General features: G+C 49.3%; 1 protein-coding gene across 3 annotated transcripts in view; it reads right to left on the bottom strand.

The window, feature by feature from the left end:
- Positions 1-339: 339 nt before the first annotated feature.
- The window catches only part of GPATCH8 (G-patch domain containing 8), a 59,478-nt gene continuing 42,442 nt past the window's right edge, over positions 340-17,375 (bottom strand). For all 3 annotated transcript variants that reach the window (XM_054224142.1, XM_054224144.1, XM_054224143.1), the window contains 2 exons: positions 6,951-7,081; positions 340-6,558 (listed from right to left, as the gene is read on the bottom strand). In XM_054224142.1, coding sequence (XP_054080117.1) covers positions 2,709-6,558; positions 6,951-7,081 — 3,981 coding nt within the window. In that variant the 3' untranslated portion in view covers positions 340-2,708. The remainder of the gene's footprint in view (positions 6,559-6,950; positions 7,082-17,375) is intronic.

Below are 17,375 nucleotides of genomic sequence, written 5' to 3'. Positions count from 1 at the left end.
CTCACGCAACCACACGCATTTTTATTTTTTTTTGGTTTTTTTTCCACAAATCGTTGGTTTATTAGAAAGGTTTTCTTTTTCCCCTCATTTTACAGCATATATATATATTTATATATATATCTTATGTGACAAAGTTAAATACAGTCTGTTTATGCTCGTTAAGTAATGACAGGTTAATTATTTTTAGCACTAGTCTGGAAGGCAAAAAAAAAAAAAACCCCCCTGACCGCAGCGTGAAGGGTGCCAGAACACGCAATACCGGATCTAGAAGCTAACGAAGCTCAGCATCGAGACATTAATACTGTATTCCGTTAATTATTTACAGAGAAATTGAGTCCCTTTTTTTTTATTTATTTTTTTTTTTTAATTTTCCGACCCTTGCGTTTCAGTCCCGCCTGCCCGAAGGCGAAAGTTTCCCCGTTCGAGGAGGGAGGAAGTTCAGGTTTTCCGTTTTTTTGAATCTCTGCCCCCACCCCCACTCCACAACGGGGCTCAGTGCCGCAGAGGGGACAGGGATGGGGACAGCAGGCGGGATGGCGGGTGCTACGTGTCCCCTCGCTGCCCTCCCCCCCGCTGCGGCGGGTCACGGGGTGGGAGGGGGGGGGTCTGTCTGCTCCTAAATCCGTCCCTACCAACACCCCAAACCGCTCTAAGACAAAAAGGACCTTAATGCGAAATACCCAGGGGACGGCAGCACCTCGTCCTGCGGGGACGTGGAGAAGCCCCCCCCCGGGTGAAGAAGCACCCCCCTGGTTAGTGTTATCTGCAGCCAGCGGACAATGCCGGAAAAAAACCCAGAGAAATCCCTTCCGGAACACCACGGGCAGGCACAGCCCCCAGGGATTAGTCCAAAGCCACCTCTCCCCGGGTGGAAGCGGCGCTGGGTGGCGGTGACAAGGCTTTTCCTTGGCCAGGAGGTATTCTGGCGGATACATGGAATATCTGGGAAGGGCACGGCCCATCCGGCACCTCCCGGCCACGGCCTCAGAGCCGGGGTGGGAGGGGAAAAAAAAGAAAAATTGCAAAGAAAAAAAAGCGGGGGGATGTTTTATACTCGGGGGAGACAACCCAAATTCCCAACATTCCCGAGGCTCCTCCTCCAGCGTCGGATCCCACGAGCAGCAGCACGGCCGGGCTGCTCCCTGCCCTTCGTTAGCCGTTCATTAGCCGTTAGACTCACCCGTGTCTCGCCCGTGCACCTCACCTCATTGTTTTTTTTTTTTTTTTTTCCTTTCTGCAAAATGCCAGATGATTTTTTTTTTTTTTTTTTTTTTTTTTTTTTTTTTACACTTTATAGTACATAAAAACTTCGAAAAAATACATGAGCTCGGTAAAATATACATGCTTAGTCGGTTTGCATCTAGCTGAAACTATAAAGTTGAACCTTTACATGTGTCTTATTTCACCTACGGCAAAACATATTTACACAAAAGCCACCAGAACAAGTACCACTAAAAGAACGGGCTGTAAAAAATATTATTGCGGTATACTACAAATGTAACCTTTTTTTTTTCTTTTGTTTTTTTTTTTTTTTTCCTTTTCTCGTTTGTTTGTTTTATACGAGCTACAAAAAGCAGCATCTTTGTTTACAGAGTTCAGTGCAATTCTTTACATTAAAAAAAAAAAAAATTCCTATATAAATTAAAAAGGAAACCATGGGTATTACAGAGGAAAGAACAGACTTTACGTACCCCCGCCATTCCCCCCAGTCCTCTGTATTGCTTCAATTCCTACGGGGATTTTTCTTCTCTCTCTCATCCGAGTGCCTCTATCCCAACACTGCAAAAGATGGAAGTCAGGGTGATGTTATTTATTTCCCCCCCCACCCCCACCCCCTCTCTCTCTCTCCGGAGAGGGGTGGTCAGAGCCCGGATTGAAATCCCCAAGCAAAGCGGGAACCTCGCGGCAGTCCAGGGCATCCAGAAGGCGTCAGGGCGCAGCCCCCGTGCGGGAGAAGGATGGTGAAGGGTCGGAGCTCCGGGCACAGGCGCAGCTCCTCTCTTTGCCTTTAAGGTCTTACTTCCACCTTCGCTGTTCACACCCAGGGGAAAAAAAAACAAAACCAAAAAAAAAAACCACCAACAAAAAATCCCCAAGTACGCAGGGCTGGGGTGCCAAGAAATCTCCCGTAATGCCTGAAAAGTGGTAGCGGCCCAGCCGAAACGAAAGCGGCGGTGCCCTTCCGTCGGTCTCCTCGCCAGGATCCCCAGCTGTCAGTTACCCAACGTTTTATCACTGATTACAAATCGGAGTCAATCATGCTGACTATTTTAATTAGATGACCTCATTAAAAGGATTCTGAGAGACCTATTAGCGTGTATGAAATCTCATTTATCAGATACAAGGCAGCAGAAGGAAGATGACCAAGTGTAAGAATCTGGGGAGGGGAAAAAAAAAAATAATTAAAAAAAAAAAATCCTTTTCAAGTGTCTCGCTGCTCTACACGTGAAATGATTCTTCCAGGGAACGGTGCTGCCGCACGCACGGAGGTGTGGGGGACGCCAGACAGTCCCCGCTCGTGGATACACACAACGCTCACGAACCCACCTGCTGCCACCCAGCCCTCGAGCCTTCGGCTTCTTTGGCTGCGAAAGAGCGAAAGGAAATTCTCCGGCCACCCCCCTGCCAAGCTGGATCAACAACTTCAACCCCTTCCCAAAACCGCAAAAAAATATTCTCCTTCCTCCGAGGTTACTTCATTTTGTCCTTCATGTGCCGTGACTGGGTGGGTGCTGCAAGTCCTGTCCTGAGAAAATGGGGTGCAGCAAAGGGTGGAGGTGTAACGCCGTAGCGGCCGCGGCGGCAGCGGGTCTCGGGGCGAGAAGGGTCGGATAAAGAGCGTGAGGAACCGGATGGAAAGTAAAGGGGCCCGGATGGATGGCTGATGCCGGAATGATGTGGATGGGGTGGCTGGCTAGAAACGTAGCAGGATGCCCTGGAATAATGGAGTGGGTCAAGTGGGATAAGGAAATGGGCGTCAAGTGGGGCTGGGGTATATGATGAACCTGAGCGAGGGGCTGGGGGTGGGGGTGAGGGTGGATGCCGATGGCGGCGGCGGCCGCGGCGGCGTGGTGCTGCAGGATGGCGTGCTGCACCGTGGTGATGGAGGTGGCAGAGGCCGCCGCCGGCTGCTGGATGTGGATGGGCTGCAGGGCAGGCGCCGCCGGCGCCAGGGTCGCCGAGGCTGGAAAAGCCTTGACCTGCTTTGCCAGAAGCTGCTGCTGAATGTGCTGCTGAGCAGCTTGCTGCAGCTTGCTGTATTTCTCCATTTCTTCAGGCGTAAAAGTGATGGGCTGGCTTTCGAGCGGGGCTAGAGAGGAGTCTTCTCCTCCTTCCCGATCCCCTTCGATGCTCGGCTCCCCGCTCTGAGGCACGTAGCCAGAAAAGTGCTCGACATCCGGAACTAAGGGCATCATACTGGTTTCCACCGGGACCGGCTGGTTGCCCCTGTCCATAGGTTCTAGCCCATCGCCATCGCTCGGATCCGAGAGGAAGTTGTGCGGCATGACCAGCTCTCCAGAACCAAAGCACTCGGGGAGCGCCGGCGCTTCGAGGGGAATGGACGGCATTTCCACAGCAGGTTCATCGCGTTTCTGCTCATCCAGAGGTTTGTCCTGAATGACCATCACCACTTCGTCCAGGAGGGACTGGCCGGCCAACGGACCCTCCTCGATGCCTTGGGAAACATCCTCGGAATCCGACAGCTCTTGGTCCTCGCCCCTCTCCAAGCCAGACTCTTCATATCTTTTGGAGTTTGGTTTTCGAACGGTTGGCAGTTTCCCAATTAAGGGGAGAACCGGTTTGTTGCCTAAGGAAGGAGGAAGTTTGGGGCCGAAGTATCCCTGGGGAGGATCTTTGAGCTTTATGCCCACCTTGTTCGCCCCTGCCAGCACCTCGTCAGCAACACAGGGCTTCTTCTCAACCTTCCTGGATTGAATCTTCTCCAGGAGAAGTTTCGCAGTGACGGAGTTTCTCTCCTCTGGACTGCAGTCGCCTTCCGAGGTCCTCCCCGTGCCAGAGCAGCTGCTGTTTTGGGAGAGGGAGCCAGATCCTTTCAGATCCTCTCCTTTGCCATCCTCTTTCTTCAGCGACGATCCTTCATTTCGGCCTGTCCGGAAATAGTGAGGAGATTGCGAGCGATAGATTTTGGACCTGATGAAGTCTCTCCTCCCGGACCTCCTCTCCTCGGGGCTCTCGTGGCCTCGAGAGCCCTTTCGCGAGAGAGACCTCTGCGAGTGGCTTCTCGTGCTGCGGCTGCGATCCCTGCTATAGCTACGGCTCCGTTTCCAGCTGCGACCCGTGACGCTTCGGCTTCTCCTCTTGCTCCGACTGCGGCTGCAGCTGCTGCTGCGTGTTCTGCCCCGGCTCCTTGTTCTTGACCTGCTTCGAGGGTTGGTTCGGCTCCTGCTTCGACTCCTTGACCTGCTCCTGCTCGAGCTGTAGTCATCGTCGGAAGAGGAGTACTTGCGCCGCTTTGATCTGTGATTGGAGCTGTTGTAGTCGGAGTCATCCTCCGAGTCGTGGGACCGCTTCGAATGGCACCTTGAGCGGTCACTGTAATCACTGTAGCTATCATCCGAGTAACTTCTCCGATGGCTGTAGCGGCTGTGGTCGGAGGAAGCATCGGAGCTGGTGGAATAGGACCTGCGGGAGGAGTGCCTCCGCCCTGACCTGGAGCGGCTCCTGGAGTGGTCGCTGCCGGAGTCATAGTCGTCGCTGTACTGCGAGGGGGATTTCTGCCGGCAGTGCTTCCTGTGAGAGCCCTCGTCGCTGTCGTAGTCCCCGCTGCTCTGCCGGCTCCTGCGGCTGGCCCTGCCCAGGGAAGGAGCCGAACACCGTCTCCTCGCAGCAGATAACTGCTGCAGGTCGGCCTTGTGTTTTTTGCTGCCGTGCTCTTGGCAGGAGTTACCACCGTCCTCTTTTTTACCGCTGCTTCCCTCTTCGGCAGACAGAGACTTCCTCTGGGACTCCTGAGAGCACCATTTTTTCTTCTGGAAGTGGCCACAGTCTTCAGACAGTTCAGTTTTCAGCGCCCGTTCCGATTCAGCAGACAGAGAGGATTTGCCTTTTTTGTGCCTGTGCCTTTTCCGTTTCTTGGGTTTCTCTTCCCCCAGGTCAGTTTTTCGGCTCTTCTCATCCGCTTCCTCCTTGTGTTTCCGTTTGTGTTTGCTGGACTTTTTGTGCTTCTTTTTCTTTTTGTGTTTATGGGATCTTCCGGATTTACTCTTACCGGTTAGGCTTTTACTGCTCTCCTCTCCCTCTTCCTTACTAACGCTTGTCAAACCGGGCTCCTGCTTGTTCTGGGAGCCACAGGCGGACAGAGATTTGTTTTCCATTTTTAGAGCAGAACTGTTGGCCGCGCTTTCTGCCTCCTTGGCTTTGCTTATCTCACCGGATTCTGTGCTCTGAACGTTTTCTTTACAAAGACCCCCCGGATCCTTAGATTTCTCTGCCCCTTTACCTTTAGCATCTTTGTTACGAGAGAGCTTGAAGTCAAAATACAGGGGGTTACAACTGTATGAAACCGACGGTTCCGCTTTGGTAAATATGAGAAGCTCTGAAGGCCACTGGAGAGTCGTGCTCTCATCTTTACTCAGAACGGGGAAAAAAGGTCCCGTCGGATGCTTTGGTCCTTCAGTGACATCTTTGCAGCTTGGGACAGGCTGAGCAGCTTCTTTAGTAGTGTCTGGCTCAGGGAGATCGCTCTCTGTCAGACGCTTGCTCTCCTGCACACTCGTGTTTTCCGGGGCTTCCTTTAGTTGTGTTTTGCTCTGCTGAGCTGCAGTTTCAGTAGTGCTCTGCTCCTTCTGCGGCCCCGCGCTCTCAGCAGCCTTCTCCGCGTGCTTGCCGGGTTTGGGTTTGGGAGAACTGCCCTTTTTTACTTCATGCGTGTTTTTTTTGTTCACATTTTCAGCTTCCATTTGTTCGGTTGACTTCATGAAAAGCAGGAATTGAAAATTAGGCTTTACTTTACAATGGGCTGGGGGAATATAGTGGTAGTATTCTGGTTCAACTGCCATTGGTCCGTCTTCTCGTCTCATCTTTTTGAGTTTTGATAACGTGGTGGCTAGGGACCCGCTATCTTTGTCATGTTGGTCATCTTCCTCCGCCTTGCTGTCGGAATTATTTGTGCTATCGCCCTCGCCAGATTTCTGCAGGCTCCCTGCGTCCGAGGACCCTCTCTCATCACCTTTTGCTCCATCTGCAGAACTCGATTCTTCCCCGTGGTCCTTGAAAACAGAAGCGATGGTCTCAAGCTTTACCGGCGTCTTCTTGGCAAAGGAAAAGGACACGCCGATCTTCTGCAGTGGTGTTCCCAAAGTACTCTTAATGCCAAAGCTGATTGCTTGCGCCGTCTGGATGGGCATCTGGCTTGGCGTAACAGTGCCACCGACTTGTCCAGTGTTTAGGAAACCTCTGTCCATAGTCATGTCTGTACCTTGGCCAGAAGTCGTCTGGATGAAAGAACTGCTGTTGGCTGCAGAATCATCCTCCTCTCCACCTTCCTCATCCACAGCCACCGTGGTGGTTCTGAACATGGGGCCGCTGCCAGGAGCGCTGCAGGGACACGTTAAAATAGAGAAAACAGCTGACTGCCATTTGTATACCTCTGCAGCTGGACTCCTGCCCCCCCCTAAAACACGTTTCAAGTACTCTTGTATCCAGAAATATGCACTAAAATAGCATTATACAGCCGTTTTAACTTTTTAATAGTATTAAGTAACGGAAGAAAACTCGTATTGCTGGATAAAGCAATCAGGCGATGCTCTGGACTATCATTCTAGTGAGTTCACTCCTCCCAAGACCACAGCACGAGGCCAAACTTCGGCGTGAAGCTCTGCCCTCAAGACTCACGCAGGATTACAGGAGCAGGAATGGAAAGGGCGGCAGTCCCACGCAGGACTCCCGCACGCAGGCTCCAAGGGCGCTCGGGCATCACCTGTACTCACCATTCAGGCTGCCTCCTCTGCTCCGCCAGTTCGTGTAGACGCCGGAGGGCTTTCTCCTGCTTCCTTTCATCTTTCCGTGATCTCGAAGAGACATTGCGAGCAAATTCCCTTTGCTTGAGATCTTTCAACCTCTGAGGCAAAAGAAAGCAAGAACGGATTAGACAAAAAGGGGTTTGCGGCAAAGTGTCCGAAAGCGTCTCTGCACCGGGAAAATACGCCGTACAGCCCCTCCCCGGGACCATTTATTGAGCTAGGATGGAGCAACGGCATCTTAGCTCAACAAACCCAGCGGAGCACATCGCCATCCTCCCCGTAGCTAAACGAAAAGACAACTGTTGATCACTTTTGGCTACGACTTCAAGTCGGTGTATGTGCATTTTTTTCCAATCAACGTTACCGGTTATCTTTAAGCACGTACAATAAAGCTGATTTCAAAGCAACGAGCAAATTCTGGAAGGAAAAGGAAGGAAGAAAAGAAAAAAAAAAAAAAAAGACTATTTATTTTGCTGCTCTTGCAGCGCGCAAATGTACTTGCCAAACAGTGCACGACAGAAGTCTTAATAGCGCGGGCCAAAGAACGGGAAGGGATTCGCTGGTGCAAGAGAGCTCCCCAGGTATTACATCTGACAAAAGCAATGTACAAATTACATTGGAGAAGGTGCCAAAAAAAAAAAACCCCCATGCGAATGATGCCGGTAAGCCAATAAATAATACAGCACACACCACGAACGGTTACTCGCTTTCCTGACAGTAGCTCTGAGACTCTCGAGAAACGAACTGAGCTAAAACGCAGTGTGTTGGGGTTTAATACTTCAGAGGGCAGAAACATTCAGTTCCCCAGAAGTCTTAGCAGATGAGGAAGTAAACCCGAACCCAAGGAAGTTCTAACATCGTAACGTCACTGAGGAAATCTAGGTATCCAATTCTAACTGAAATCGAACCTCCAAGACTTCGGAAAATTTTGGAAAGCCCTCGTCTCGAAGCACTAGGAAAAGAGGCTGCCGTTTTCCCTTTGAATACGTGTGAAAATTCACAGGGCATTTTTTAGGGCGCTATACGGAAGTTTAAGTAACAGAAAGCAGCAGAGAAAGCCCTCCGCCCTCCCAAGGGCTTAATTTTTGGGTTTTTTTTGGTGCGCATTTTGAAAGCCTCTCAGAAGGGCCCAATTCCAGAAAGCATCACGTACCCAGCTTTTTGAAGAAGTTTTGTGGTTTTCAGGCTTTTTCCTGAAAGGCCTGAAAGACTAACGGTACTCAAAGCAGCAGTCACTTTGGAACAACTCTCATACAAGATGTACGAGACTCGGTGAATTCTAAATATCCCTTCTGGCCGGTCGACTCCGCCTCTTTAATGGAGCAGAGTCAGACCAGTACAACCAGAAAAAAAAAAAATGGATCTGAAAACCAACTTAAAGTTCGAATTAGAGGAATTAAGTTGGCCCAATGTAAAGAGAACATTGCTTTGTGAAAAAGGGGAAGGTTCGACAAGACAGAGGGTTCTCTTACCCCATCGTATTTACTAAATGCGGTCGAGCGTTACCAAAACCAGAGGGGAGGACACACACACACACAAAAAAATAAATAAATAAAAAAAAAATTTACAGCTACAGAGACTAGTAGAAAGAAACTCACTCTTGTGATCTGGGCTCCAAAATTAGAAGGGTTTGCTTTCAATACATCAGCTGAAAACGTCACATCACAAAGGAAAAACAAAAAAAAAAAAAAAAAGAAAGTAAAAATATAACAAGAGCGGAAGAGAGAAAAAAAATAAAATAAAAAGCAAGCATTACTACAGAGGCCTGGGAGTGTCTGCGGGCTATCGCTAGGGAGGAGGAGCCGAGGCAGCGAAGCTACAGCGGCGGGGGGGAGCGGGGAGCAGAGGGGGACGCACAGACACAGACACGCACGGACACAGCGGTGATCCCACCTGGAACAACAGAGCTACTTTCACCAGGACAAGTAAAGGGCTCATGGGTTTTGTGGCGTAGGGTAAGTGTCAAATTTTTTTTTTTTTTTTCCCCAAGAGGGAGGGATGGAGGGGGGGAGAAAAAAAAACCAAAACAACGGACTAAGCAATGCTATCAGCTTTTTCATGCCGATTTAAAAAGCATATCTAAAATGCTCCAGGAAGTTAAAGTCACCAACAGCTGACAAAACTATGTAAGCGGGGTTTGATGCCAAGTCTCTAGATCACTCATCCATTCGGAAAAAAATAGGACCCAGGTATTTACAGGAGACACGGACTGTCACCTTTCACTTGCAAGAGGAAGGCGCAATGGCGCACTCGGAAACCCACCTCCACCCCCAGCCCCGGGGCTCAAACATCCTGCCTTCGTTTACAACGGGCGATTTGAACGAGAACGCAATTAAATGCCCGTTTCCTGAAACGCTTTTTTTTCCGTGTCTCCGCTCCCCCAAACCTCCCACCCTCCCGCTGTGCGACACTGGGAAATCAGAAGTACCGAAGGAAGCGAGCTGTCCCGATACGCCGCAACTCCAGGATCCGCACCTTGCCAACGCCGGTACCTGTGTCTTTTGGGGTGATAAACCACTAATGGCCTGAAGCCGCGGCAGGGGAGGTTTAGGTCAGATATTAGGAAGAATTCCTTTACTGAAAGAGTGGTCAGGCACTGGAAGAGCCTGCCCAGGGCGGTGGTGGAGTCACCATCCCTAGAGGTGTTTAAGAAACGTCTAGATTTGGCACTTCAGGGCATGCTCTAGTGACAGAGATTGTAGGGGGTTTTTTTTTTGTGTGTGTGTGTATGGTTGGACTCCATCTCAAAGGCCTTTTCCAACCATGAAGATTCCATGATTCTAATTACGGTTTCAAGAGTGTTGAGAATTTACCACTCCCCAGACTGGGGGAATGTTGGTCTGGTTTTACAAAGCGGACTTTACGAAGGCCTACGAGATCTCAAGGCTGAGTTTCTTTTCGTAGCAGAGGGGACAGAAGGGTCTTGCTGGGTAAGTTTAGGACAGAAAAGCTCCACGACTGCACCGTGCCATCTCCTCGGGTGCATGAAACATGGAACATAACGTAGCTCAGTGTCTTTGACTGACCTAAAATGATCCATCTCTCATCAGAAATGATTTTTAAAGTTTGCAAGGAGCCAGGTTCCAAGGAAGCTGGCTGGACTGCATTATCTTGGAACAGGTTGCCCAGAGAGGGGGTGGAGGCCCCATCCCTGGAGACATTCAAGGCCAGGCTGGATGAGGCTCTGAGCGACCTGATCTAGTTACAGATGTCCCTGCTCACTGCAGGGGGTTGGACTAGATGGCCTTTAGGGGTCCCTTCCAACCCAACACATTCTATGATTCCATGATCTTACCCGAACGCGAGGTGGGGCAGGGGAGGGAGGGAGGAGAGAAGACCAGGCTGCTCATCGGTAAAACAACGGGCTACAGGAACCGATGCAGAGGCTGCATTTCCAGACAGCTGGTTAGCACTGAACTTTTAAAATTGCCAGAACTTTTTCAAAATATCCTGTCAGAACAACCAGTACCTCGCTAATTGTCCCAACTGCATAACTGAATCCCGTCGTTCTTCCGCACCAAGGCCAGTGGATAACCAGTGAGGTAGAGCTCTGCCTGCCCTCCTCCCCCAGACCTCTCTGGGGTGAAGCAATTAAAAGCCCCACGTACAATTCCGCACTAGTAAAAGGAATATATCGAAGCAATGAAGTGCTTTTTAGCGTACTCCTCTCAGCCTTCCCAGAAAGCTCTTCTGAACTACATCGATATTTAAGCTAGGCTTACGCTAAAGAAATTGCCATCTAATCCTTCGGCAAGCGTTCGTTATTCTAATCCCTCAAAATCTCCAAATTACTTTTGGCCCGCACCATATGTGTGGGTGTTCACAGAGGCCGGACGGCCGCAGGGGGCGAGTCGCACAGCTTGCCCCGTCCCCCCCCACCACCACAGCAAACAAGTTTTAAACGAGAATTTAACGTAGCCGCTCCATCATCCCCAGGGACCTTCTCCCCAGCAGCTAAGGAAGCCCCGTGAACCATGTTTTTGGGGTGAAACCAGCCTTGTTAAGTCTTCCCGTGGCGCTCGGCAAGACTCTAATTTCTTCAGCAGGCTCACGGCCACCAACCTGTATGAAATCAGGATTTAAAAATTAGGAAGCGTTTTTTCTTGGTAAGCAGCGTGCTTTCCGAGGAAGCAGAACGCTTTTCTAAGCGGCAACGCGTTTACAAGCTGCAGGAGGATGGAAACCACGAAGCCAAGAAATATGATTGTGCTGGTTTATTATTCATTTACAAACCCAGCGACCAGCAAACAGGGACACAAATCACTAGCACTCCAGTAAAGTTTGTCCAAATTTCTGCACGCTGGAAGCGGTGCTTCACTACCTCAAGCCTGCCTTCAGCTTGGTATCGTGTTTTATTAATAGCTGCCGCCCACCTGGGCTTCGTAACGCAGAGTAGTATTTTAGGTTTTGAGCCTCGCTGCTAACAAAACTACTAAGTTGTCTCCAAATTTCAAGGGGAGCGCAAATCGAGCTCTCCAAGTGCAGGTTTTCTGTAAAATCTGCAGCTACCTCGGTACTGCAGCAGAGAGAGCCGCAGTAATGGATTATCTCCCGGTCACCACAGAGCTCAGGAGGGGCCAAATTCCCATACTCTGCCATTACCTTCCAATTCTCCTCAAATCGGCTTAAATAAGCCGCGCTCCCGCATGATTTACAAGCTCTAGAGAAAGCCCGTCACGGAGACGTGAAGGTGGTTCGATAAAAGGGAGACGATCGGGATTCAGAAACTGCCGTCACAGGAAAAAACCTCAGCGCGGGCCGTGGCAATCGCCCCTGAGATTTTCCTGGTGAGATCATCCTGAGGTAAGACCTCACCGGTCCCCGACTGGAACGCGCCGCTTTTCATGTTCGAGACCAGCAGCAAATGGATTTTCTCAACTAAGTTGACAAGGCCACGCGATTTTGATGAACTGAGGCCCCGCTGAACTGAACTGATGAATTGCAGAGCTGGAAGAGATCGTGTTACTCTCAGAATTAAAAAAAAAAAGCCCTCCGCTACAATAAAGGTGCGAGACTTCCACGACAAACCTTATATTGAGGAGAAGGGGATACGCTGGACCCCCGTACGGGGAGATTCCTGCGCTGGCGTCAGACAGGAGGCAGCTCGTGTGAGAGCACAGTCCCATTAGAGCCTACTCCTCCCCTCCTATTGTTCTCCAGTCTCTCTGCCAATCCCTATTAAATAAAATAATAATGTACTTTTCATGACGTGCCAGCAGATTTCTGGCTTTCTGAACTTTTGACGTACGCTCAATTCTTTGCCACAAAAGCTTCTGGGAGCTAACTACACCATTAGCTAAATAGGAGCTCAAAGGATGGCAACCTTTATCATTTTATATAAGTGAGAACACAAGCCCTGCTCAGTCTCGGTCATCAGCATTCTTCGCACGCTCGTAAACGAAGTGAAAAGAGCAGAGGGGAAACGGCACACAACCGCAGTTTTATTTCATCTTAATTTCTTCCCTGACACCTCATTTTCAACTGAGGAAAATATACCAGGCGTTAACGCAACACGGATAACCCCCAAGACACGGGTCTGCCTGCCCGGCAGGAGGCCGGCATCGCTCGGAAACACAGCGTCCAGGCCTCGCGCGCTCAACTTATTTCACTCACGCTTCCCCAAACGCTTCTGCCAGCGGCAAACGAGCAGCCCAGCAGCTAAAAGCAGGTTAAGAAAAATACCGGGGGTTTTTTGAGGGTAAAGCATTTCTCGAGTAGAAACGCCTCCCGTGTAACACCAAGTATCGCGGAGAATCTCTCTTCAGCCTTCTCCAGCCAAGATGTGCTCGGAGACGCGAGTTTTTGGAAAGCACGAGCCCAATTCTCCCCAAATCAGAAAGTTCAGGGGTTGGATTTCGAGCGCTCACCAACCACAGCAGTGACCGTGCTGGTGATTTTATTGTGCTTTAAGAGATCCCTCTCCCTGGGCGTTAGAAGCAAAGACCCAGGTAATTAGGGCATGAAGAGAACTGGAGATCCGTAGTTTTAGTTCTTGGTTCCACCCTCTCTCCCAAAGAGCTTCTTTATGGAACTATCCTCCCTTTGTCCTCTTACAAAGAGAATCTAGGCAGAATTAACCATCTACACCTCCAAAACACCACGCAGTTAGAAAAAAAAATAAAAATCAAATGAAAGCTACATAAAAGGCTGCATTTCCACACTGGTTAGCGTTCTCACAGTCAACCTGGCAAGAGTTCACACAGGAACACAGTTTGTGTTTCACGCTGAATTCAGAAGGTGAATGTTTTTATTCTGTAGGGTCAGCGACTCAGTGAACAGCCCAAGCCGTCATCAGGGGCACTAGCAGGAAAGAGGAGACCGCGGAGGAGAGTCTGTAAGCTCGTTCTGGGATGAAGTTAAAAAAAAAAAACAAACCAACAAAACAGTAAAAGCTGACTGTAAATGTTACATTACTTATTATTGTATTACATAATAGATATATTACGTAACGTAATTCCAGCCATAACAATTTTTCCAAGCTGCTCTAAGCAATGGACAGCACCGATCACGGAATCCCAGCCTGGCCGGGGCTGGCAGGGCCCTCTGGAGATCATCCCCTCCAACCCCCGGCCAGCGCAGGGTCACCCAGAGCAGGTGGCACAGGAACGCCTCCAGGCGGGGTTGGAATGTCTCCAGAGACGGAGACTCCCCCACCTCTCTGGGCAGCCTGTGCCAGGGCTCTGCCACCCTCACAGCAAAGAAGTTCCTCCTCCTGTTGAGATGGAACTTCCCGGGGCAAGTTTGTGCCCGTTACCCCTTGTCCTGTCCCTGGGCACCACTGAGAAGAGCCTGGCCCCATCCTCCTGACACCCCCCCTTTCAGTATCTATAAGCGTTGATACGATCCCCCCTCAGCCGTCTTTTTTCCAGGCTGAAGAGACCCAAATCCCTCAGCCTTTCTCCATCAGAGAGGTGTTCCAGTCCCCTCAGCATCTCGGTGGCCCTTTGCTGTCCCCTCTCCAGCAGTTCCCTCTCCTTCTTGAACCAGGGAGCCCAGCACTGGCCCCAGTGCTCCAGCTGTGGCCTCCCCAGGGCAGAGCAGAGAGGGAGGATGAACCTCCCTCCACCTGCTGGTCACACTCTTCTCGATGCCCCCCAGGATGCCACTGGCCTCTTTGGCCACAAGGTCCCATCGCTGGCTCGTGGTCACCCTGTTGCCCCCCAGGACTCCCAGGTCTCTTTCCACAGAGCTGCTCTCCAGCAGGTCACCCCCAGCCTGTCCTGGTGCGGGGGGTTGTTCCTCCCCGGGTGCAGCACCCTGCGCTCGCCCTTGTTGAACTTCATGAGGTTTCTCTCCGCTCAACTCTCCAGCCTGTCCAGCTTCATTTGATGAACACACAAACTGGGCACAACCCCAGATAAAGCGATGCACATTCGTCCTCACGCAAACCTAACATGAAGTATTCTCTCTTGACGTCAAAACCCAAAAACCAAACTAAGGCCCCACTCAGATGTAATGCCCTAAGGATACATCCCCACCAGGTCCAGAGTATTCTGGGACCACGGGAGCTCTCAAGCATCTGGACATCACAGATCTGCAGGAAAGCGGCACAAAACCACACTGGGTCCACCTCTGCCACCCAAGTTCCTCACTAGCTGCAGGGGCAGTTTTCTTGCTACTTTTGCCTCCTTTTGCATTTGGCTGTTAATTATTAACGCTGGTGACAGTCAGGACCGTGCAACACCAGAGGCAGGGATCCTTCAGAAGCGACCAGTCCTTCTAGCTGCCAGAGACAAGAGCTTACAGATTAAAAAAAAAAAAAAAAAACCAACCCCAAAACATTAAAGATATCAGTAGCATTCCAGGGTACAAAAAAGTTACGACATCTATGGTTACAGGCCTTTTCAGCTGCTCGCTGAAGGATCTTTAAGCGAACGGGGTTTATTTTCCCTCTGGAGGTGCCATCTGTATCATCTCAAGTTGCTTTTAGTCCCCCCCGGCTTCCCCTGAGAGGGACTGACCATTTGGCGCACAGATAGGGTTACTGCTCTCTAAAACATCTGCACTTCTCATTTCAAGTACAGCCTATTTAAAAAAAAAAAGTCTAGAGAACAACATTGCACACCTCCAACAAGATGTTTAAAATACAATGACTTAAACAGGCCAATGGTTTGTGATAATAAGTTGAAGACTAATTTTCCCAGTTAAGGTAATCTAGAAATACCGCCTTTCGGATAGGAACTTGGTGTTGAGGTTGATTCGGACGTACCCAAACGTTGTGTGAAACCAGTGTAGTCAGGAAAGAATAATAAATAATAATAATAATAATATTAAAAATCTCCCCTTTAATTGTTTGGTGTTGACAAGTTGGTGGGTGCAAAACGTATCCGGTAGGGATCAATACACTTACCTATAGTCCCTGTTTCGCAATAATCCTGAGTTCCTTCCTGGAATACAAGACAGTGTCTTTGTAACTCGGGAGTGGAAAGGGATCTGAGGATGGAACATCTATTTACAGGGACAGCCTAATGCTCGCTGAGCCACAGAAGGAAGCAGCAAACACTTCGACACCGTGGGTATGTGTAACTAAAAATACTTAAAAGCAAAAACGATCCTGTTGGAAATCTGTTCAACAAACCAAGCAAAAGGCAAAAGCAAAGCACTGTTGCCTCAAAAATTACCGCTGAGAAGCCAAAACATTGCAGATAATATATACCAAGGTGGTTTGCTCTAATTATCTAGGATACCGGAATGTCTCAGCTTTCCAGGAAAGCCTACCGAGTACCCTACTTTTAAGAAAGCTTTATGTTTTTCCTCCAAAAAAAAAAAAAAAATTATGTTAGCCTTTATGTAGCCTCGCCTTCTTGTCCAGAGAGGCAAAATGTGCAACACGTTATGAAAAGCACAGGAATATTATTTCTAAACTACCTTATAATTTAGAATAGCCTGTTAGAAACGAGCCTATCTTGAGCGGTAATGAACAACAGAAGGGGGAGATCGCGTTACTCATGCAAATTTACCTTCATTATTTCTAGGTAGTTTCAAGTTTGCTTACTGAACACTGACCCAACAGGGTGACACACATTTCAGCACGACATAAAGCTGGACAAGCAATTTTTTCCCCGAAGCAAAGCATGATTGCTTCTTTGTCTAAATCCCTGTGTAACTAGAAATTAATGCTGGGTGACCTAGCGAGAGTCTGAAGGCTCATCTTCCCCAAAGCCTGCCTGAACTTCCTGCAACGGATGCAAATTCTCCAAGAACATCAATTCCTTTAAAAATAATCAGCAGTACCAAGCAACCCACAAATTCTTTCTGCTGATGGGAAGATTACGCCACCCTGTGCGTTCTCAAGATGTTTTTTCCTGCGGGTCACTCTTCTTGTACCTCTACTGATGACTCCTTTTGTACCAGTAAGAGGGAGTTGCTTTCCACAGGTTTCTTTCTCCTTCTACAGCCTCTCTAGATGCTAGAAAACCTCTCAAGCCGTGCCAGCCTCCTGTCAGTCCCCCTTATTAATCACCAAGGAGCTGACATAATTACGCTGCATCACCACACCGTAAGAATGTGACACAAACAGGTCCTTCCACCTCCTAACCAGATGCACGTCATCGCACTCGAGTTTCAGCCGAGTTGATGGAAAACCTCAGATGAAGAACGCTGCTCTCGGGTATCACCACTCTGCCACCAGCGCGGCCAAAGCAGCCCGTTTTCCCAACACAACGTAAACGAATTCATTTCTGCTCTTAAATCTATTAAACCACAATTCATCACACTACCCAACCAGAAACTGCCCTGCCGTGAGATCTCCTGTTAAGACACCCTTAGTGAATTTACTCTGAACTATCCTATCCTATACTTAACACGCGGGAGAAAAAAAAATAACTAACCATACTCTGTAACGCCGTGTTCTTGGTTTTAGGCTGTTGCTTCAGCGCTATTTTGCAAGATCTAGTATTCTACAGCACATCCTCCAGAAGTTATCAGCATTTTAAATGATTGCACTGTTAGAATTTATGACTAGGAATACCAAAAAAAACCTCCTTCGAGCAATTTCATCTCTAGATGAGCACAACACTGCTATCTGCTGTGCATTTACACCTCGTTCAGCAGCGCCAAACGGTCAAACAGATCGGGCTAACGTGTGAACTTTTATTATTTACTGTGCAGAATGAAGTATCGTGCAGATACTACAGCACATCCCTGCCTTGGGACCAAAGCCAGCTCCACACGGATTCCGAATCCACCTTCTCCTGAGGGTTAGGGAATTTCGGAAGTGCTCCCTTGTTACGATTCCTTTGACACAGCCCATTATTTCCTAGTCTGTTTTCAGTAACTTGACAGAACCCAGACTAAAGTATTAAGATGCGCACACGTGGCATATCATCAGTCTCCAAAGTTGTGCTACGTTAAAAGCTGATGCAAACTGGGAGCCATCCGTATCCCCGTGTG

The sequence above is a fragment of the Rissa tridactyla genome, chromosome 19 (assembly GCF_028500815.1).
Source record: "Rissa tridactyla isolate bRisTri1 chromosome 19, bRisTri1.patW.cur.20221130, whole genome shotgun sequence".
Lineage (NCBI taxonomy): Eukaryota > Metazoa > Chordata > Aves > Charadriiformes > Laridae > Rissa > Rissa tridactyla.
This window is presented reverse-complemented; position numbering and strand designations above follow the sequence as displayed.